The sequence below is a fragment of the Cyanistes caeruleus genome, chromosome 7 (assembly GCF_971803275.1).
Source record: "Cyanistes caeruleus chromosome 7, bCyaCae1.hap1.1, whole genome shotgun sequence".
NCBI lineage: Eukaryota > Metazoa > Chordata > Aves > Passeriformes > Paridae > Cyanistes > Cyanistes caeruleus.
Genome location: NC_141707.1, coordinates 41,343,760 through 41,367,752, shown reverse-complemented (window position 1 = coordinate 41,367,752; position 23,993 = coordinate 41,343,760). Strand labels below are relative to the sequence as shown.

Here is a 23,993-nt window from a genome sequence, read left to right as displayed (position 1 = left end):
CCCAGTCAGCATCCGGCCCAACCGCCTGGCAGAGGCCGCGAGGAGGGCGGAAAGGAACAGGGGGCACCAGGTGTCACACGGCCTCGCTAGGAGAGCGGGCGCAGAGCCGAGCGGCCGTTGGGGGCGATGGCGGAGAAAAGGGCGGGTGGGTCGGTCCCAGCACGGCACAAAATGGTTCCCCCGGCCCTGGCGTGAGGCCGCTGGGGCGGGCGGGGCCCCGCAGCAGGCGCGGCCCGAGCCGCACCGGCCGCCGCGGACGGTCCGTACTCACCGTCACGGCCAGGCCGCCGCGCGGGCCGGACCGGGCCGCCCGCTCGCGCCGCTCCCACAACACAATGGCGGCGGCGCCAGACCGCCCGCCTGCCAGGCTCGCCCACTCCCAGCTCTCGCGAGAGCTGCGGCCGGGAAGGCCAGCCCCGCGGGCGGGGCGGGCCGCGGGCGGGCCGCGGGCGGGCCGCGGGCGGGCCGCGGGCGGGCCGCGGGCGGGCCGCGGGCGGGCCGCGGGCGGGCCGCGGGCGGGCCGCGGGCGGGCCGCGGGCGGGCCGCGGGCGGGCCGCGGGCGGGCCGCGGGCGGGCCGCGGGCGGGCCGCGGGCGGGCCGCGGGCGGGCCGCGGGCGGGCCGCGGGCGGGCCGCGGGCGGGCCGCGGGCGGGCGCTTAAAAACCCTGCTGGGAGTGACAGGATTTCTTTTTGTGCGCGGAGCAGCATCCCGAGGGACGTCCGAATCGTCTTCCACGTTCAGTCTGAAAACTGCAATACGGTTTTCTTTGAGTTTTCTGTGTCACATTTTCTTTATTGCCTGAACCCTGTAAATTAATTCCCCCGTCTCTCGTGACCAGGTACAGCGGGCCTGAACGGCACGGCGGAATGGGGGTGTTGGACGCAGGCGCCTCAACGGCCAAGCAACAGAATTGCCATTCATTTTAATTGCATTGAGGCCTCAGTTTTGTCCTCTTAAAGGTAACAGACGTCGGCAGGCATTTTCTCTTGAGGGGAAGATGTTGCATGATGTAGGAAATCAGGAGATAATCTTCCCAAATTCTTAAAACGCCAAGTCTTCATATAATCAAGGGTTTTAGATTAACAATCGTAAACAAACGATGATTTTCAGTGTCCCTGGCCACTACAGAACATGGCAGAGGCTTCACACTGTGTTTCTGAGACAGGCCCTGAAGATGACAGGTCATATTATTACTGAGGAGTCTGGACTTGTACCACAGCAGTCATAAGTCTCAGTATTTTACTGAGAATCAACGTCCATCTGCCATCCATCTGCAGCAGGGCTTTCCTGAATCCCAGTATCACAATGAGTGCCACAGATCATGCTTTGCAAGTCAGGTAAAGGGGTGTGCAACAGTAGCAGGGTGGCTATTCTTTAAAGGAGGAAAAAGGAAGGAAAAAAAAATAAAAAAGAAAATTTAAAAAGGGAAGAAAACACAACCAGCCACCCTGACACAGGGCTACAACACATAAAAATTCAATGTGTCCATGCCTAATAGGTCTGACAGAACTGGGACATGTGTAAGACCAGCCAGGCTGGTTAGAAACTAAACAGGTGGCACCTAAATTATAGACAGTCCTATTGCTATGTTTAGCAATATCCTTTATTCTATTTCCATTCATGCTTTTAAATATGTTTGGATTGTATTGCATTTTATTCACTTCCTCCCACAGAGAAATAGTGGGCAAAGTACTAGTTAATTTGAGACAAAGATGAAGAGCTGGGAAGAGCTGTAAACAGAGAGGAAAATGAAACAAAAACTGATAGGGAGAGAAAGGCTGCTGGATTTCTTTTGCTGATGGGAATGTTGCCTTCCACCATCATGCCAAGAGCAATCCTTATTGGACTTGGGAAAATCTTGTCTATAGCGCCCAGAAGCAGGCCTGCTGCCCCAGACAATACCATTTATTTGGTATAACTGTCTCCGGGGGAAGAGGGCAGCTAGAATGGGTTCATGAATGATTCCAGCAGTAGCAGCTGCTCTTTTTCCTGGCTAGCAAACAAGAACACTTATAGAAAGAGTTAGATCTACAATAAATTCAATCCTTAAAGGAATAAATCCATGTTTCAGTAATGCACAAATCAAGTGTTATTCACATTCACAGTTAAATGCCCGTGTGAATGTGCAAGCTGACGCGTACAGCCTACCCTGCAGCCAGGATAGATCGTGGTCATCACTCACCAAGGGCATTATGCTTGTCTTTTTAAAAGCAAGTTAGAAGGTAAGTGGGGAAAGCCCCATCCAATACAAAACTTCAGAGGTCTTCAGTCTTGCTATCATCAGAAGAGGATTTACTGGCAATGCTAAGATGTTACGCCATTCACTACATTGCCCCTGTTCAATGCAATGCACTAATTGTATTACTGGAGGCTTGATGCAATAACCTTTTATTAACAATCTATGAGCTCCATGAGCAATTTGCTAGCTCATAGAAAAAAGAAATTGGACTTTCACCTAAGTTCATGAGCTTGCTTTTTTTTTTTTTTTTTTAATCTGCATAATGGATCAAAGATCTACCCTGTAACAACTGGTTTAATTACAAATATACAAAATCAGGAAAGGCCAAGGCACAGTGTTCAATACTACCACGCTGCACAAAGAAATTCTACATTCTGAATTATTGCTAAAATGGCACCATCTAATGAACAGGGATATGATTTGGGTTTTGTCTCAGGGAAAATAATATTGAGTGTTAGTGGCTGAAGTCACAAATCCTGTGTAACAGTGTACTTGTAAATAGCAAAGCAGTAGGTTTAGAGTACATCTGCTTCATCATGTTCTTTAACCATATCAGTGACATGGAAACAGGCAGATTTAAACTGCATAATTATTAACAGAGTAACTATCCTTAACTGTCCATTCTTTCACCTCTTCACAAAAAGGGATTCACAAAAGCTGGTTTTCCATAAATGGCTGAATTTTGTAGTGTCTGTCCTTAACTTCAATAGGTCATAGTCTGAAATTTTAAGATTATCAGAAACTGGTGTTGTCTAGTTGAATAGTTTTTACTTACCTCTATTACTAAATGGTTCCTCAGTAAAATTCACTTTTAATAACCATTTGGAAATAGACAGTTTCCAAAGACTTTTTGTTAAATTTCTGACTGAACTGGAAGAATCTTATTAGAGAGAACTTTTTTAAAAACACAATTTAGACTGAATCTTGAAGTATTTCCAGCAGTATCCTAAGAATCTTAACCCTCTTCTTTCAGGCAGCAAAAAAGGCAGCAAAAAGGTCTCAAACCTAGAAAATGGTTTTTGATATGGCATGTTATCACACAGATGATCCCAAATATTACAGTAACCATTTCTGAAGGTGACAGATGCAGAAAGACCTTCATGGATAACAACCGTTGTGTCCTAGAAGAAGGAACATGCATCCTTGAGACAAAAAGTCCATTTATTCAACATTTACTATGAAATACAGTTTTTGAAATACACCACCTGCCATGCGTGTGAGATAGCAGAAAAGGAAGAGGTTGAAGAACTTGCAGACAAGACAAAAACCAAGGTAATCTCACATCATCCTTTTAAAGTGCCTTTCTCTGCACTGAAGTGTTACTTTAGGTTATACATGGACTTGTTATTTTTACTGTGTCAGCTAGAGCGTGTACTAAGAAGGCAGTCCCTATGGTTGACTCTGTACACATTCCTGAGGCTCTCTTTAAAGAATTTAACCCTTTTCTTCTTTTTGCAGGCTGTTGTGTTGGGCACTGGGCACTGGGCAGGCTCCCCAGGGAATGGTCACAGCTGCCAGAGCCCCAGGAGTGTTCAGACAGCGCTCCCAGGCAGAGGGTGGGATTGCTAGGGTGTCTCTGTGAGGCCAGGAGTTGGACTCCATGATCCTGATGGGTCTCTCCCAGCTAAGGAGATTCTGTGATTCTGTGTGCACTAGAGCTACTGAGCATGATGCTAAATGTATTAGAGGTTCCCTGTTTTCTAGCCTGTCAGGCAGGGTTGTGGGGTTGCTCCTGGTTGACTTGCTAAATAGTAGGTCTGCACCATATAGGTTTTACAGAGGAAGGAAAACTGAGATGTGAAGAAAAGCAGAGTTCATGTTCAACTGCCTGTGGCAAACATTACACAAGAAAGATTTCTTAAAGTGGACAGTAAACTAGGAAGTTGTCCTCAGAAAAGAAATCCAAATCACAGTTCATAGCTTAAACAAATCTGGTAAAAGTGCGGTGTCTGTAAAAGGTTCGTGGTCTCTATCCAAACTGTAAGATAAAGAGCAGTGAAAAGAAAAAGGAAAAAATAAGCATTGCAGAGACAAGAGAACTTAGAACAGATTAAGCCCTAACTGACAGTGAGAAACATGGCATAACTTTTATAGAAATAAAAAATTTATCTATATATCTATCTATCTATCTATCTAGATATATAGATAGGCTTTACAATGCAGGCACTTTGAGCACAGTAATTTTTTTAAGGCAAGGTTTTAATATGGGAAATTAACACAAAACCTAATTCTGATATGGGAAACTTTGAAACTGAAAGACTTTTTAACTATATTAAAATCAAGGAGAAATAATTTCGGCCCATATGGATCCCAGTTGTATGAGATAAAACACTGTGGTGCACATCCCTCTGAAAAAGGTTTCCCTCTTGTTGTTTTACCTTATAAATCTATGGTTATTTTTTAATATCCATCTAAAATTCTTGTCCAGTGTTCCTGAGAATTATTTCTTTAAGCATAAATATATTTACTTTATCCTGTTAGCAGTTTATTTTAATCAAGACGCTTCTATGTGCCTTCTGACTCACGTCTGTTCTTGCTTTCAAACAGTGTAAACCACATTAACAGATTAATTTTGTAAGTGTTACTATACCTCAGGTAGATGGTAGATGGACGAAATGTATCTGTATCTTCTTTTGAAATTTCAGGTTTTGGCTAAACTTATATTTTGTAAACAAAAAGAATGTGTGCTTAAAATTACAGAATATATTAGAATTGTTAAAAATCATTCAATTATGTTTTATAAGCATTCTTTTTTTCTCCTATAATTTTTCCCATAGTTACTATTCCTGGAATTCTAATACTATAGAAAGTGTCAATGTTTTAAAATCTTTCTTTACTTCTTCTTCCCATGTTCCAAGTTAGGAAGAAGACTAAAGCTCTATGAGGCACAAAATTGTGCTTCTAGTATTGTTTCCTTCACCAGAGAGCTCTTACTGCTTATTTTAAATAACAGTGATCAAAATCCTCATGATGGTTTGTTTTCTCAGAATACCGATATGCTCTTTCATTCATTTCTGTGCAATAGCCAGTCTTCTAAATAGAGACACGTAAAGTTAAAGCAATACTCAGAACCTCAGAAGACATCTGAAACAACTACCTTTTCCCTTTCCAATAGCTTTTATATTTAAAAAGAAAAATCTAAATATCCATATACCTTGTGAATAAGTATCTTAATAAATAGGAAGTAACCTTAAACCACATATGTCGATTGTTTCTCATTTTTGCAATAGAAAAAACTGATAGTAAAAAGTCACAACACATTTTAGAGAAAAGAGAGTGTTTAGACATCAGTATTTTCTTTCATATTCCTGTCCAGTTCGATGTCTTCAACCCAGGCTAGAGCAGTGGCAGTTACTCCACTGGTGATTAAAATATCTTTGCTTATGGTCCTTTAGCAAGGAATTTTAGCTACTAAAAACTTGTTTAAAAAACTAGTTAAAAGCCTTTAACTATCTTTCTATGTACGTATTATAAGAATCTAATAGTTGCACAAAACAAACATGTACATATATATATTCATAAGCATACGGGATTAAAAGAGCTTTTGAACAAGAATAATAGCAGTGTAAGATTTTACTGAAATCCATCTAAGCTCTGCTACTGAGGATAGTATGTAAGCAGGGTGGGGAATGCAATGTTTTACTTCCGTGTTGATGAGAATGAACTGGAATCCAGATACAACATAATTATTGTTATTATCACATGGTGACTAATTCTGTGTTAAAGCAGAGAAGGAAGTGGGAGGAGCAAAACATCAGGAATTATTAGTTACAGTACATACAATGAGTTCATTCTGCTTTTCCTGTAATTGGCAGTGGAGTTGTCTCAAAAGTTGTCTCAAATTTATTTATTTATTTATTTATTTACCTTAATTTTTATTATGTAAGACACTTTTATGGGTAGGAACAAATGACTGTGATTAAAACATAATTAAAACCAGACAGCATTTGCAACTGTTGGTGAAATTACACCTCTTTATTGCTCTTTCTTTATGATTGAACAGATTAATATCCCTTTCTTAAGGTTCCAGTAGGAAAAAATGAAAATAAACATCTGTGTTTTGCTGGGTATTTAATAGGACCAGAGTAAATCTCTTCCTCTTATGCCTTACACAAATGAAAAAATAAATATCAAGTACATTTGACTTAATAAACCCTGTGTAGGATTAGGAATATAGACCTTGTTTCTGCTGTTGTATGTACTACAACTGTATTTCATCTGTGGAAAAGCTGCTCAACTCCCCATCTGCTTGATATTTTTCTTTTCCTTTACAGTGCAGATGTGGTAGATACAGTGGTGCATTAAAAAAGAAAATAATCATTCATTTAAAACTAATGGGTGTGTACATAAATATAACAAAAGCCTAGCTAGAATTTACCTGAGAAGTGATTTACACAAAAAAGGCCCTATATCCGCTCAACTCTACCCATTTAAAACCAGCTTAAGATAAAGAAATTGAAGGGGTGAAAAAAGGATTTTATTTTGACCAAAGACAGGGAACCACCAGTTGGCAGAGATGGAAAGGAAGAAGAAAGTGGATAAGGTCACTCATCTACTGCATGTGGCATAAGGTTTTCTTGGAGGTTTTTATCAGGGAGGCTCATGTGTGGCTGAGAAAGCATATCATCACCTTTGTCTCATACAGAGAGGACTGGAAATAACAAGAAGCCAATGCCGGAAACAGATTAAGAAGTGAAAACTGACTTCATGGGATATTAAACTACAGGAGCATTTTTGTCACCTTAATTCTTTTACTGATGCTATGATAGGTGCTGCCCGTGTCGCATAAACTGTGAGTCTCAACATACACAGAGATTGTGGGAAGGAGCGGCAAATACCAGACTTGCATTTCAGAGCTATAAATCAAAACAGGTAGTGACACACATCTTTGTGATGACTGATTATTTTATCCTCACAGACACACAGCAGTAGCAGTAATTCCAGAATTTAGCTCTGTGATGTGCAAAAAAGGGATTATCTTCTTGTTTGCTTAGAGCTCACTATCTGATAATTTAATTTGATACTTCCTAATTTCTGAAATAAAAGAACAAATGTTTCCTTTTCAAGTTCTGACTTTATAGATACCTATCATTTTTACTTTAAGTTATAGGATTCTAGTCCGTTTTCAGTCCATGAGTTCTGTAATTTTGAACATCCTTTATTTTAGTTTTTTGGTTCTACTAGATAATTTCTGTCAGAAGTAGCTGTAACTGAACTCATTATTCAGGGTGCAGGCACACCACAGACTAATAGTGGTTTAGTGGTGACTTCACTTTTGCACTGTATTCCCTTTCTAAGCACTTGTAACACTGTACTTGGGGTTTTTATCACTACAGGCCATGGGGAAATACAGATGCCTAAGGATTCAGTCTGGAATGAAATTCATGCTGCTTCCCAGCAGGGGGGTTGAACTGTGTCTCCTCTGTATGCTGGATTGTAAAGCAAGCCAGAGTAGCTGCCTTCATTGTACCTTGTGTTATTCCCATATTCTCACTAGACATCTTCTATTAGCTTGTGTTGGTTTTATGTGCAAGGATTTTGTAGTGGAATGGCTACAGGAGTGGCTTCTGTGAGAAATCACTGGAGTTTCCCCCTTGTCCAATAGAGTCAGTTTCAGCCATCTCCAAGACAGACCCGCTACTGCCCAAAGCTGAGCCCATCAGCAGTGTCAGTGGTGCCTCTGTGATAACATGTAAGAAAGTGTCAAAACACTGTGGAGCAACTGGGTCGAGTGAGAAAAATGTATAATAATCCTGCAGACAACCAGGGTCAGTGAAGGAGGGAGAGGAGGTGCTCCACATACCAGAGCAGGTTCCCCTGCAGCTCATGAGGAAGACCATGGTGATGTGCGTTGAGTCTCTGTGGCCTATGGAGGACCCCGCACCAGGACGGTCTGCTGGCAGAAGCCCCCTGTGGTCCAGGGAGAGGTGACAGGAGCTGGATTTCTAACAGCATCTGTGGCCTGAGGGGGACCCACACTGTAACAGTCTTTTCCTGAAGCACTGTTCCCCATGGAAAGGGCCCATGCTGGAGCAGTTCTTAAATAACTGTAGCCCATGGGAATGACCTATACACGAGCAGTTTGTGAAGGACTGTATGCTGTGGGAGGGATCCCATGCTGGAGAAAGAAAACAGCATGAAGAGGAAGGTGTGGTGGTGTTCACTGACATAATTTTCTTCTTAGTAGCTTGTACGGTCCTATGTTTTGGATTTGTGATGAAAACAGTGTTGATAACTGGAATGCTTTACTGCTGTGTAGTGCAATCCCCATTCCCCGTCCCCACTGCGCTGCTCAAGGGAGAGGAGATAGAAGAGTCAAAACAAAGCAGTAAAGCTGAGCCTAGGAAATAGGGGAAGGGGTGGGAGATTGTTTTTCATTTTGTTTCTCACCATCCTGCTCAATTTTAAATCGGCAATACCTTAAATTAATCTTCCCCCAGTGAGTTCTGTTTTGCCCCTGATGATAATTATTAAGTGATCTGTCTGCCCTCATCTCAAGCCACATAATTTCTCACCTTATTTTCTCCCCCTGAGCCCTTGAAGAGGTGGAGTGGGAGAGTGGCTTAGTGGGTGTCTGGCAGCCTGCCAAGGTTAACCCACCACACCGACCCTGCTGGAAACAAAATACTGTCTTGGATGCTCATTTTCTGATCTCGCATAAGCAGACTTGTTTGTTTTTTCCTTGAATATTCCATAAGTAGGAAATGTGTCCAACTAAATCTCCGTCAACTGCTGACTTTTTCCTTTCTCACAAGTGTGAGTTTAATAGCTCTACTGGGAAGGTGGCTCCATTACTGTTATGCATATACACCTAAATAAATCTAAATGTTCCTGCCTGAAAGGACTGAACCTGAAATCTGAATCTCTGGTTAGGGACATATGGCTTTTTCATTTGAGGCAAGCTTGTGTGAAATTTGGCAAGTCTGAAACAAATTAATTATATTATTTCCTTTCCAATATTGTGCCCAAACCCATTGGGTGTGTCATATACAGTGCTTCACATAAAAAGGGATTAGTTTTTGATCATATTACCTTGATCTGGAAAAGGGTGAATTTTTATGTGTTACTTTGTGTACCAGCTAGTGAAGCTATCTTTTCAAGACGCATAAAGGAAGTGACCACTGTTAATAACTTTCACTTCTTTCTTTTTATCTACAGTCTCAAAGATCACTTCTTGTCCTCTCCAGCATGCCAGGATGGATGTGTGATCCAGAAAGGTTCTAAAAGCCTTGACCCAGTGCCTGAGAAGTTGTGCACAGGAGAAAAGGATGGGAGGGTGTCCTGGGGTGACTGGTTACCCAGAATGGGATTGTGAGTTGTGATTGTTACAAGTGAAATAGCATGTTCCCACCCTGCAGATATCATTTGTTTGGGTTTTTTTGATCAAAGACTTAGGAGAAATACACAGTCCTTAAAGAATACAGGGCCTATTGCTTTTTTGTGTTTCATTTAGACGTCATATCCCAGTGATTCAGAAGGCTCTGCTCTTCATCATAGAAATCAGGATCTAAGATTCAGGAATAATTAAATGCAGGCTTCTCCTATTTCACATGCTTTTTAACTTTATAACTTCGGGTCAGTTTGGGTTTTAAGGAAAGAAGAATGGCTTTGTCTTCCACAGCTTCAAGTCATTTATTTCTGGTTTGGTTTTATTTTCTCCTTCTCTTCATTTTAAATATCAAATACAATAGAAAAGGCTTTCATTTAGATGCTTTGTGCAATTTTTGACTTCAGGAAATAATAAATTTGTTTTATCCAAACTGTACACCCTAAATAACAAATATATAACATCACATTCATAAGGTAGAATAAGAAAACTTAAATCTTACATTTTAAATCAGATTCTTAGTATAGTTAAGTAGGACTTCTTAACCTTTTAATTCTTAGAGCTTGAGACTACTAACAAATCTATTGCTTCCAAAAGCAGCCAAAGGAGATTTGGCCACAAGCTGTCAAAACAAGAAATTATCACATCTAGAAGTATCTGCTTTCTTTGTGTACGTTTGTTGAGTAGATGGAGAACTAAAATATTAGTGAAATAACTGCATTTTTCAAACCACTATTCAAATTATTATTAACATAAAAACCTTTACTGTTTTGAGTGATGATTGGCAGAAAGTCATAGAAAGAAAATGCATGGCAGACTATTAGCATGTTCACTTCTCATTAAAGATGTAAAGGATAAAAAAATTCTAAAAATACAACCAGTAACATTTTACTTCTAAAACAATGAAATGCGGAAGAAAAGGCTTTTTCAATGGGAGAAGCTCTGAATAGAAGCTGGTAGAGCCTATTTAGAAGACTTTTGTGTGACTCCTATGCTGAACAAAATGTGGAATCTAAGCTGTTGTTAAATGCAGATAAAGGTCAGAGATCATGATCTCTGGAGACAATTGTTTGCAGTATTTCCAACTTCTTTTGTGTACAGGAGGCATGTGCAATGCAAGAAAGTAGACAAATCACTGCAAAATAAGGTTTTCTTGGCAACAGAGAGGAATTTACTGCGCCTAACAAAGACCAGCATACGGATGGATTTGAAATTCAGACACAGACAACTGTCGCAATCAAGAACTGAGAATAAGCATTTGTCTTGCGTCTGCTGGCTAGTAGGGCAAGGATATAAAGCAACTTTTTTCTAGGAAGTTGCCCCTTTGCCCCTGGAGTACTTTCATAGGAGTTCACACTTAAAATCTGTAAATTTAATTTTTAGTTATAAGCATTTACAGAACCTGTAGTTCATACATATTAACATAGCATGTCACGCTCTGTGATCTGGAGTATCCCTTCGCCAGTTCAGATCCACTGTCCTGGACATGCTCCTCCCCAGCTTCTTGTGTACCTCCCTGATGGCAGAGCACATGAAACTGAAAAGTCCTTGACTTAGGATGGGCACTGCTGAGCAACAACCAAAAGCATCACAACATCAATATTATTCTCATATTGAAACCGAAATACAGCACTCGCTGGATCAGCTACTATGAAGAAAATTAACACTGTCCAGGTTAAACCAGGACACTGTGCAGACACTGACATCTCTCCAGATTCCAGTGAAAACTAATATTGCATATAGTATCTGCTAGTAGTGTGATTACTGATCTCTTAGAAGTGGTTCTGCAGACTTTACTCAAGTAAATAAGCTTTGAGGATGTAAATTTACACTTAGAAACATTACTGACATCCTCTGTAAGACAGCCTGTGACATTCTTTCTTAGCTCTCTAGACTGATTATCAAGCCCTGAGATGCTGCGGGGCTTGCGGATCTTCTCACAAACCATAATGGTTAGCATACTCATAAATCTTTGTAAAACAAGGTGTTGAAAGAAGCGAAAAATAAAATTGACATGAAGATACTGGCTGCACCAGCACTGGGCTCCGAAGTTTGCAATAGGAACTTGGGCTTGGACACCAATAACACATATTAAAATGTATGTTTTATAATTTATTGAAAACATGCAGTTTTCTCTGGAAACAATTTGGGGATATCTGTTTTCACTGGTTTGGAAATGTAGCTTTGTTTTTACTCATTGATTACCTTGAGATATGCCACTCTTCTGAACTAACTACAGTAATTTTTTTACTTTGTAAATGCTAAGTGCCACCCTGAAAACTCAGCTTTTCAATCTTGTTGACATGATTTCTAAGAACTTTCCCAAGACAGTGACTGTAAGCATAGATAAGTATACATTCTTTCTGATACACGTCTTTTGGTGGATGTCTCACACGAACAGTGTGATTGGAAAGGTGGTAACCTAACTATCTGATCCCTGGTCATTGCCAAAAATCTATAAATACTGAAGCTGTAAGAATAAAACCAGGTTTTTCCCTGTCACATGAGAGCTGTGTCTGTGTGAGTCATTCCATGTCCTACAGCGACACTAAGAAGTCTACAGTCAGGTTGCTCGTATAATGTATGCTGCATTTCTTGCACCCAGTCAGACCCGTGCAAAACTAGAAAGCAATTTAATTTTTTTTATTTAAATGTACATAGTCCTAATGCTTTTGTATAAATGCACCAAATCTTAGTTCTAATTGATAACCATATAATTTACTCATGAAATACAAAAAGAATGGATAGACATTTTAAAACAAGGATATTGCACTCAGCTAAAAGGTTTCAATTAAAATTGACTATTTTGGTTGGAAAAAACCTACAACAATCATCTTGTACAGCTGCCTGACTTCTCAAGGACTGACCAAAAGTTGAAGTTTTTTATTAAGGTCACTGCCTGAATGTCTCTTCAATACTTGGGACATCAACTCCCCCTCCAGGAGACCTGTTCCAGCATATGACCACCCTCCTGGTAAAGAAATGTTCCCTCATGTCTAGTCTGAACCTCTTCTGGCACAGCTTTGAGCTATTCCCATACTTCCTGTCCCTGGATCTTAGGGAGAAGAACGTAGCACTTGCCTCTCCATGTCCACTGCTCAGGGACTGGTAAAAAGCCTAGAGGTCTCCCCTCAGTTGTCTTCTCTCCTAACCAGACAGGCCCAGAGCCCTCAGCTGCTCCTTCCTGGACATGCCTTTCAGCCCCTCACCAGCTTGGCTGCCTTCTCCAGCGGCATCCGAGGACCTTCCTGTCATTCTCCAGCGCTGGGGCCCAGTGCTGCCCATGAGTCTCATGGTGAGGCCACATGGATGCTGAGCACAGAGGGACCATCCCCCTTTGTGAACATCTGGCTCCTGCTGAGCTGCTGCCAACCAGCACCCCTGGGCTGGGAATTTTAAGCATAAGTCATTGATGTGCCAGTACAAGAAGTAAACGAAGATGCAAATTGTCAGAAGCTCAGGAAACAGATCATTTAGGCTAAACACAGGCCTGCCAGATCATTCTTAAATAACTGGATCTGTAAGAGGATTTTGCTATGTAATACAAGAACCTCATCTCTTTCTGGTCAATTGATCCTTGCCTAGGAGACGTAAAAATCAATTTCAGCCTCCTTCTAGGAAAACTCTCCCTGTCTTTTATGAAACGTCCTTATATTACACTATTGGCTAGACTGTGGATATGAGAAAATAAGGAGGGTGGATCCCGTATTGCAAGCTGTTACCTAGATAAAGGTTAAAAATAATTCAATATTCATGAACCCAGGAAATAGGATTATTTCTTTTAAAGCATCATTGCCTTTGCTACTAATAACCAGACATATTAATGCATGGGAAATTAGTTTGTTTTCACAGAAACAAATTATTCTTCTGGATGAAAAGGTAACTTTTATATACAGATTTTCACATTCAAGACATTTAAAAATTAAGGATCTATTTGGAATGTTAATGAGCATAAATGAAGGCCTCATCCAAAATCCAGACAGTAAAATTTTTTGAAATCACACTTTTCTTTTGATGATCTATTATATTTTCTCCCGAAGACATATAGTTTTTTGTTGAACATATCTCTCTTACCTTATTGATGCTTCCTATGTGATCCATTGTATTTTAGCCACTGTCTTCATAATACTTTCTTTCATACTATCTGTAGCATGAAGCATGCATAATGACCCATTGGATATTTTTGAGATAACTGCTGCTCTGATACAGAAGGAAAATCAAAGATGGTCTTAAACCCCAGTATCAGGCAAAGTAGTGAGGAAACAGCACAGGAGACAATGATGTATTTCTCCACTGGATGGACGGTGGTCTCAGCAAAAGGCCATCATGTATTTAAAGGCTGAATTCTAAACCTTAGGCACAGGAGACCAGTGTAAAGACTGCAGAGACGCAAGTGCCTAACGGTTCGATGATCCTTGCGGGTTGCTTCCAGCTCAGAATATTCTGTGATTCTGTGATATGGTGCAAGACTCGGGATACACTCGGAGGCAATTCTCAGCTGAACCTCGGCAATCACCCGGTGGCGCCTGTCCCCCCACAGGGCGCGGGCCCGCATGTCGCAGTTATAAAATATTTAGACTCTTCGGAATGAAAATTGCTAAATATCTTAAAAATATCTACTGCTTTAATAGAAATCCTGAAAAGCCTTGGTTAAATAAAATGCATTTAACCTTTACCTGAATTTTCAAGCCTAAAAAGAAGAAGAATTTAGCCAGAACCAAATACAGAGCCAACTCCACAACTCGATGAAACGGTGAGTTTCAGACCAGCAGGTGGGGCTGGAAACAATCCTGTGGTGGTGTCATTTATCAGTTAACCACTGAAACGACACACTGCCAAGACGACATGTACAAAAACCAAAAAAAAGAATAGTACACCAACAAAACAGAAAAAAGGCTTTCACAATATTTTATTTACTTTAAAATGCCCATGTGTAGGTAGAAATAGGTTTCTGAAACATATTCCAGGCTCAATTCCTCTATTGTGTAATCCCATAACATCTTGTGGGCTTTTTCCCCTTTTTCTATCTCAGTACCCACTTTCCTCACGGATGCAGCATGATTTCTTTTCCCCTTGTAACAGTTTATTAGCACCACTTGACACAGTAGGTGAAATCAGAATCAGACACCCTGGGCTGCAGTAACAACTAATTTTGATGTATCCCATGACACTATTTCTCCATTCTCTTGTGAGGAAAGCTGTTCACAGGAGTCGATTTTGCTCTGGAAAGCTAAACACCGAAGCAACTCCATAACTGAATTATTATTGAGTGCGAAAAACGAGGTTCACATATTTTTTTATAGAATTTAAAAGTTTAATAGAAAGACAATTAGGACATAAAAATAAAGTATGCATTCACTCAAGAGAGCACATCTTACTAACAAAGGATTGTCCCTTAAGAATTCTACTACATATTCATAAATTCTCATACATGATTCAAACATTCTTCTTAAGTTTTGGATGTTTCTTTGTTTAGTTTTTGACTCTCCCTCTTCTCAATAAATCAATCATCTTGGCTCCACCGAGTTTTACATTCCCTGATAACAGAAATGCAATAAATTCCTCCCCCAGAGCTCTGGTCACTGCTGTCCTCATCTGGACAAGATAATCTAAGAATTGAGGGGGGGGTCACCAACTATCTTTTTCAGTCTTTTGGTTATACAAACAAAAGTAATTTTTGTTTTAATATTGTGCCATAGCTCAACACATATGTATATTATACTACTATTTCTAAGTTTCATCAATAACAGAAATAGAAGGAACTATATTAATATAACAAAGTTTTCTAACCTTATACATATAACATTCATTTTAATATTTGCGAAAAGCCAACAATATAATATGCATCTATAATATTGATTAACTGATTCCCAGTGATATGCAAAGACAGGCAAGACCACACTGCAAGACAAATTTTATTACCCCAATCCTAATACTCTCAAACTGTTTTTAAATACCCTTTGAGAAATTATTTTGTTGCAAGCCATTATGCCGCTTTGTTGTGTAATTTGTGCACACTTTTTGGTAGTTATATGAGAAGGACAAGGTCACTTATTGCATCACTGAAACAGCTGAGTGTATATACTGGGGAGAAGTTAATCACTGATTTTTGAAAATATACATGGCATCTGCCTCTTCTAGCAATTTTACTACTTTGTATCCCTTGCTAATAAGGCTCATATCCATGTAAATGAATGTAATTTCACCAGATTGTAAAACACCAGATTTGCCTTGTTTATATGTCATTATCAATGTTAAAGATTATTTTCATAAAATATTAGAGACTTTCTATTCAGTTACAGTCATAAAGGCTGATGTCACTTTATGCCTTCTGAGTCTCAATCAATTAAGAATTGGTCACCTTTAAAATCAGTCATGGACTTTTTAACTGTCTCCTGCTTCTTCTTCAAGATCATCTTTCTTCTAATCTCAGACTATAGCAAGAATTTAGCATTTTGCTGAACAAGTAATATTGTCTTGAATTTAAATAATGTAAATTCAGTAAGAAAAATATTTACATTTGAGGAAAAGTGGATTGAATTATGAATTACTGCTTATCTGTGAAGTAAAAATCCTGGATTTTGACTCTAGCTCTGAAGAGCAAAATAAAGGTCTCACAAAAAGAAAGTGTATATCTTACATTTTATCTTACATTATAATATCTTGCAATATTTTACATTTTAATAACATAGCTCAGCTTGCTTCTATTTAGTCTGCAGAATTAAAATTTCTTACACTAATACGTTTAGATTCCTGTGATTACACTTTGCACAATTAAATTTAGAATGTGTTTTGTTTGGAAGGTGTCATACGCATAGCTTCTGTGTTATTGTCACTTCATGAAATAAAAACCAAATATAGTAAAAAATACTCGTCATTTCTCATAATTTAAGGCACATTCATGGCATAGTATCTTATCTATCAAAACTGTAAGTTCTTTTGTAGCTTTAGGGTAGCTTGTTTAACTATATCCTAGACCAACTATTTAGTACACTTTTTGCCTACTTTTGCCAAATAAATGCTTCTTTCCACTGCTACTTTATAATGAGGAAAAGGAGTATCCTGATAGAGCCAACAAATCAAGACTCAGGAGAAACCATCAGAATTGTCAAAGTAAAAAAGAATAAACATGAGAAATTTGTGTCTTTATCACATGGAAACAAAGGTAATGGTGGAAAGCATAGGAATAATGCAAAAAAATGGAGAAGAATCTCATTATTTTGAGGAAATTACCTCCATTTGTACTAAAAATACTGCATAAAAATTATATCTATCTCAGCATCTTGTCAAATGATCTGCAACAAAAAATAGTAATATGTACACATTTTCGGAGGAGTGTGCAGTTGTCTGCACGCATCCATTATGGACAGCAAAGCAGTTAGTACCATGGTGCTGGGAAACATGCAAACGCCAGGAGCTGGCAGCCTTCTTACCAATTACCTACTTAAAATTAAACCTTTCAGAAACTACTTATGGAGTGTGGCAATTGTTTCCTTTGTCTAGACGACTGCTAAAAGAGTTTTACAACTGAGTCTTCTATAAAGTCAATCTGCTTAGTTTAAAGTAGTAAGCATGTCTGTTAGTTTGAGTGCATTGCGGTAAAGTACACCTTGACAAGCTTCTGCTCCTGCCAAGGAAATTAACTTCAAGTGAGGATCAGAGTAAATATTTTTAAAATTACTTGAAACAAATTCTGGTAAGATATTCCTTTTCATAGTCCTAAACAATTTTTTCCCCCACAACATGCCTCTGTTTATATTGGGAACGATCTTTTGCAGATATCAGAAACTCATAGCTCTCTAAAATGTGTGGTTTAGCATGCCTTCTTCCTTTGTCCGTGCAGCCTCCTGCTGCCTTTCCAGTAAGGTTTGCTTGCAACCTCTTCTATTCCTGGTTGTCACCTTTTTTTTGTTTTTTTTTTTTAACTTGAAAAAAACAAGAATCATTATATAAGCCATTCATCGATTACTATTTCTTTCACACTTACGTGTCTAATTTTAACAGCATACATAAATTCCAGTGTTTTGTTACAGACTTCTTGTAAAATCCTAGCAGTGGGTGTGTCCATCTCTGATGGACAGACAGACTTTGATGGAGGCATGTTCTGAAAGGGGGCACCTGTTTATCTCTGCTTACCCTGTATCTGGAGGCACTGACCCCTGCAGAGGCGACAGTACTTTCACCAGCATGGTTGAGAGACATAATTCAATTGTGCATTCCCAAGGAAATGAGGCTCATACAAATGCCCTGCCAGTCACACTGTTTACTGTCTTAAACAATTTCAACCTGTTTTGGAAGATGGATAGAAATCTGTGTTCCTGCAAGTTTCCTGAAAATCAGTGACTGCGCAAAGGTAAATGCCAAAATAATAGTAGTCATTTGAGTGATAAAGCCAGGGTGTGTCCGAGGGGAGACTACTAGATCTTGAGCCTGAACAGACAGAAAGACAAGTTGTTTGATAGCAACAGAGATGCTATCTGGAGATCCTGAGTGAGCTATAAAAGCAAACAGCAAGAAAACTTGTTGGAGGTCTTGTTTGGTGGCTGTATCTTTCCAGGCATGAAGGACAGTAATAAGAATTAATACCTTGAGTGAAAAAAAGAATGCAGGATGAGTATGCTGTATATTCAGGTTGTAACAAACCTCCTGACCAGCCAGCTCTCATGGATTTACATTAGCATAACATGTTGTTTCCAGTCCTGGAAAGGATAGGAAAGGGATCATGGGATAAACAGGACCACTGTGACAAAAGTGAAGTCAAAGGACAAAGCCCCATGGAAATAATGCCTTCCTGATTGTTCTTTTCACTGAAAACTTGTATTTTGTGCAAGCATAAATATTCAGATTTCTTTTAATGATATCAATAAAATACCAATTTCTTTTAATGATACCAATTAAAATAGCTCTTTGGCTAGTGGAACTAGCAACGCCTAGGTTCTTGCACCAGTCCAAAAGACCGCATTACAGCTTTTGCTGTAGTTAACAGAAGTTTAATAAGAGATAGGACATAGTCTCAATGCATGGGTTATTACATAGTTTTTAGACTAAAATATCTATTTTTTTTAATTCAATTTCCTTCAACAAGTTGGATTTTATTAAATAAGAACTAAGCTTCTGAAAGACCAAATGTTTAATTTACAGACACAAAAATACTCCTGAAATAAGTTGTCACAATATTGTCACAGTACAGCTGGCCTGGACTGGACAAGGTAAATTCGACCATAAACACAAATGCAATTTGGCTAGCCTAGTTCATGCCAGAACAAGTCCCCAGATAAATTACAGGGGACCCTCAGCCATCCCCATTCAAAAGCACACCACTGGCCAGAGATCTGGGCGGAGAGATCCCAGCCAATGAGCTATCTAAGCCTGGGAGTTTTGAATTTGATGTATAAGTAAGTTCCAAACAATAAACGAGGTTGTTTCATCTGATGAGCAAGAGGACATGAGTCATGAATTTCTGTCTACCCACCCATGACTGTCATGTAGCAATCAGTGACAAAATAAAATAGATTCACTACCTTTTCACAGAAAGAGGACTGAGAGAAAATATTTTTTATTTAATTTGCCAAGCTTACAAAGCAACAGTAATGAAAATTACCTTTGGATTATGATGCATAAGTAAAATAATTCTGTCAAAAATGCCAGCACTCTGAGAACAGGAGTCTTTAATGAAACAAACACCTATCTAGTCATGGGTCTCAAACTGCTGCTCTGTAATTGTAGCAATGTCAATAAAGATCAGATTACAAGGAGATATTTTAAATAAATCTTCATGTGTTTGTTATTGCATTGACTGTTAATCAAGTGTTCTGTTGGAAAGCAACTGAAGTCAAAATACAAAGCCAGATTATTGTAGTTGCTTGTGTGTGCAAAATGAAGGACATCAAGCTTCTACTTCTTTTATGTTAGTAACATACACACTATTAAGGCCCATGAGGAATTTATCAATTCAGAGACAAGAAGTAGGCTCTAAGTCATGATTTTTTTACATGTGAAAATTAATCTGGAACAGATTAATTAAAGCAGACATAATTTAAACCAATTCTTTATAATATGGTGACTAGGCCATATATGAGACCATGTTTATGTGACAGTTGATTCTGGAATAAGTAGTCCTGATTTGACATGCTAGTTTATATGCATTAGGAATGATTTTATCAGTTTTCATATGTGGCATATTAAAATATATATTTGCCAACTTTGCTTGACTATTTCGGATGCTCAGGTTAAGCACCTGTGGTGAAGATCTTTGCTAGAAAACAGCTCTAAATTTCTGTGAATGGAAGTTGGAAAATACTCTATAATTTTAGAAAATAGGTGGTCAAACTGCATATTTAGGCAATAAAGATTAATTACTGAACATTCAGTTTAAAAAAAACCAATTCATGTCAGAGGCTGAGACAGAAAGCCTGGTTTCCTGTGTGCTTTTCATTTTCCTTAAATTAAAAGACCAACAACTCAGTATTTCATTCATTCTGTGGTCCAACTTCTGCAGGAAGTGGCTCAGGAACTGAATAGACAACTGTCTCCTTTGTCTACTTTCCTAATACCCCACCAAACTACACTAGAATAATAAACTCATGAGAGGCCAAACCAATGTCACACTTGAGTTTTAGTCCTGTTTATTCTTAGCTCAGAGAGCTTGTCTGTGCAGTTCTTGAAAATGTTTTTTTGTTATAATAGTAAAATGTAAGGCACATAAATTAGTACAGGATTATTTCTATAATATGTTAATTTTCAGTCCTTAGGCCTGCTCAGCTTCATGGATGACTAACATTTAATTAGCCGTCAGCTTTGTAGCTGCTTCCAGAAAGATGAATCTAAGATTTTTGTCCATTCTGTTTTCTGAAAAATTTGAACCGATAGAATACAAATCAAAGTTGTCTATTTTCCTTGCTTCCCTCCAAAAGTCTGTTCTTTCTTTCTTGTTTGATAGCTGCCGCCCAGAATTTAGGAAGCCAGATGCCTCTTTCTTGGCTATCCAAATCTCTACTGCCCTAGAGTGTTATTAGATATATTCATCTATATAGTAGTTGTCTTTTTTGATGAAGCTCTTGTGCACATAAGGAACACCAGTACTGTCCTCTGGTGTGGATTTTCAAACATTAACAAAAGAGGAATATCTGGAATTTTGAGTGGCTGCACTTAATATTCTGCATCCATCTTAATATTCATAGGAATGAGATGATCTTTCACTCAGACCACTCCACGACTCCATATAACTGAAACTACATTATGTGATGGCAGTTCAAACAGATCAGATTAAAGGGGAGCTCATGAACACCTATTCATGTCCATGCACATTAAGAACATATGGGTAGGTGTGGAAGATTTGCTTTCCAGGTCTGACTGCATCAAGCCAAACTTTCAAGACCTAAGCTGTTTAGTGCACCAGCTGTGCTGGGCTTCCAACTCAGTCCTAGCTGGAACATAACTCGGACTTGAGAAGAAAAAGTCTTACTTCTCAACTTGCTCAAATTGTGTAAGAGGCTCCCCCCACCCCCGCCAACTTATTTTGGTTCCATATATTTCAGTGCACATATAAGCCAGCCAAGAAATCTATAGATGCTGGCAACCACAAGAGAGGTGATTAAAGTTAGTCTCAGACAACCCTAAGAAGTAACTTAATAGCTAACACCAAATACCTCTGGTGTGCTTACAGAACTCACCCTTTTATGAAAGGATCTAGTATCAGTCAATAAAATTACTACTATTCCAGCAGAAGGAGGGCAAAGAAATCAAAACGCAGATTGCTTTTGTCAATTTGTTTGGCTTCCAACAAATTGGTGGAAGTTAGGGTGGCTCAGAAAATGGAACTGATATATTTGACGGTGGGGAAGATAAAACCCCCTTATTTTTAGCTGAACTCCTTCACAGAGTAAATGGAAAAATATTAGTAAAGAATAATGCATAGCTAAAGGTCCAACAGCAGAAGCATATACTTTTGTACTTTCTATGACAAAAAATTAATGCTTGGTAAGAATGGGTTCACAAGTTCATTGAACCCTTAGTAAACACCTTTTCTTAATAAATGTCCACGAAGGAAAAGACAGACCATTGAAGACTTGCTTAATTATAGGTTTAAAATATAGCTACGGGAATTCTTTGATAGCAGTTTCCTTGACATCATCTAGATCTCTTTACTGAAGAACTATAATGATACTATTTAGTTACCTCTTCAAGTTTTTGGAGACTTACCTTGATCTTCCCTCTTGCCATCATCAGCATCAGAATTGTGAGCATCAGCATGAGAATTCGTCTCTGCCTTCTACGTATGCTGAAGTATTTCAGGTTAAACTGCAGTGGAAAATTGCCCGTTGTTGGCAATTTGTTCCTACTCTTAAACAATGTTCAGTGCTGGACAATCTTGTTGAACTGCTTCTACCAGCACTGATTTTTGAGAGCAGATAGTACATCAAGTAGAGATCAAGCCTTTTTAATAATGCTTTGCCATTACTCCAGCTTTTTCATAGCACTTTCACAAAACACAGCCTTTTAAGAAGCAAGTACACCTATTTGCCTTCTTTGAAGAAGAAGCATCCTTGCCAGTGAAATATATGAGAAAATTTAACTGTGCAATGAACCGCTTGCGAGGTTGAGCGCGAGGTCACCTCCAGTCAAACTTGTATGAGCAAAACCCAACTTAAAGCAGAGATATTGTTTAATAACCAAGATGGAACTTGGACTTAAGTGCTCCAGTTACTCTGCAGCTAGTCTGGCAGAGGGAGCACAAACTCCAAATGGCTCAGTCTTAAGTCACCTGTCCAAGCTCCCTTGCTGTGCAACTGAGCTAAGAGGCCACGGCTGCCCAGGTAGCCAGGCCCCAGGGCAGTCCATTTCTGCTCACCTGCAGGCCGGGCCCCAGTGCAGGCCATCACTGCAAGCCATCGTCTGCAAGCTTCCCTCACTGATCCGGTGCGGGCCGCGGCGGCCCGAGGGAGTGCGGAACGGCGCCGGGGAGCCGAGGCGCTGGGCCGCCTCTGGGTCCCCTCACGGCGCCAGGCGGGGACGCTCCCAGCGTACCGGCCCTCAGAGCCGGGAGCGCGAGCTGACAGTGCGCGGAGCGGAGCCGGCCTGGGCTCGCGGGCCATGGCGGCTCGGAGCCCTCAGGCGCGGGGCTTCTCCTCTGAGGTGAAACACCGCCAACGCCCAGGGCGGCTCCAACGTGTGCACCGGCTTCAACAGATGGAAATTGCAGCCATAGCCGATTGTGGGCCAAGGACCATTAATATGGTAAAGCCAGAAAAAAGATGCAGGGTCTTGTCATTAACTATAGAGGTATTCCACTATTTGCCCTTTAAATTTTTTTATTTTTTAATTTTGATTTTTTTATCATCTATTTAAAGCTTTTCCTAAACTGCTGAAGTACTCGAGAAAATGAGATTGAATTAAGTACATATAGCCTGCTAAAAATACTGGGAAAAGCATCGAGATTTTTAACTCTTGCACTTCACGAACATACACATCTTTTATGAGATGCATAAAATGCAGCTGTATTTATATCTGCTGAGTATGAGTTAATGTAGACATTCAAGACTAGACACTTGGAATGTTTTGGGCTTCATGTTTTATTTTTCTGTTTATGTTAAAACATAATGACACAAGAAGCATCAAAGCAATCTATCGATTTCTGTGATCAAAAAACCTGAATTTTTAGCTGCTAAAATTTGGAATGACATGCTTAATTTGAGACTACTACCTACTATAGTCATAAAAAATTCAAACATGATACACCTTTCCCATTTATGATAATTCTTATGAGGTTTCACAGAAGCACAAATTAGTCGTTTTACCACACCAGGAAGTGATTAAGGTAAGGCTTTGTCATAGAGATCTCTGTAGCAGATAGCAATCGATTTATGCATTTTTAACCTTCAATAAAGGAAGTTAATATAATCTGGAGGGAGAGAAGGGAAAAGGTACACCGGAAAGGCCAAGACTGTGGAATTTTTGTGTTATTAATACACATATGCCGACTTTCTACTGGTCTAGTTACATTAAGTAGCTTCTTGTTACTTTTTTTTTTTTTTTTTCCCCCTAAGATATCCCCAAATATATAACGATAAACGTAGGGTGTTTAGAATTTTCAATAGTATGGAAAAGGTCCTTTTCATGCTTGCTTTTCTGCAAAGAAATGTTACTTATTTATGTACAAAACAGTATAAAATTTCCATACTTCATGTTGCAGCCTTTTCAGAAACACTTTTAAAAAATATCCAGGCTCTGATAGTTGCAGTAATAATCTCTAGATCTGTAGTTCAGCTCTCTGTAGTCCTGAAAGCCCTGAAAGAAGCCTGTTGTGACATGCGTGGTGATAATGTTCTGAGGGTTCTGAGATAGTGCAAGTAGATGTGACATCAAACGGATGATGCAGAAAATGTGCTCAGATTAAGAAATAACGGATTAGCAAGAGATTCTGAAGAC

General features: G+C 39.5%; 1 protein-coding gene and 2 long non-coding RNA genes across 23 annotated transcripts in view; 2 read left to right on the top strand and 1 right to left on the bottom strand.

Moving 5' to 3' along the window:
- Nucleotides 1-6: 6 nt before the first annotated feature.
- Nucleotides 7-12,073, top strand: LOC111932415 (uncharacterized). Of its 4 annotated transcripts, XR_015288909.1 has the most exons (6): nt 678-735; nt 839-959; nt 2,106-2,222; nt 3,213-3,511; nt 9,398-9,550; nt 10,668-12,073. It is a non-coding gene; the product is annotated as an uncharacterized LOC111932415 (long non-coding RNA). The 4 variants fall into 4 exon arrangements; XR_015288908.1 differs by lacking the exons at nt 678-735; nt 2,106-2,222 and adding an exon at nt 7-70; XR_015288907.1 differs by lacking the exons at nt 678-735; nt 2,106-2,222 and adding an exon at nt 73-145.
- Nucleotides 12,074-14,584: 2,511 nt separating this feature from the next.
- On the bottom strand, nt 14,585-22,731 carry LOC147652341 (uncharacterized). The gene is made up of 3 exons (XR_015288911.1): nt 22,417-22,731; nt 21,768-21,866; nt 14,585-18,152 (listed from the first exon to the last, which is right to left on the bottom strand). It is a non-coding gene; the product is annotated as an uncharacterized LOC147652341 (long non-coding RNA).
- Nucleotides 22,586-23,993, top strand: part of BAZ2B (bromodomain adjacent to zinc finger domain 2B) — a 120,360-nt gene continuing 118,952 nt past the window's right edge. For 5 of the 18 annotated variants that reach the window (XM_086896479.1, XM_086896495.1, XM_086896485.1 and 2 more), the window contains exon 1: nt 22,672-23,382. Coding sequence is in view for 1 of the 18 variants with exons in the window: in XM_086896459.1 (XP_086752585.1) it covers nt 22,659-22,802 (144 nt within the window). In the remaining 17 variants the exon portion in view is untranslated. Of the gene's footprint in view, nt 23,383-23,993 lie in introns of all 18 variants that reach the window. The other 13 variants (XM_086896464.1, XM_086896483.1, XM_023931492.2 and 10 more) reach the window with 9 other exon arrangements.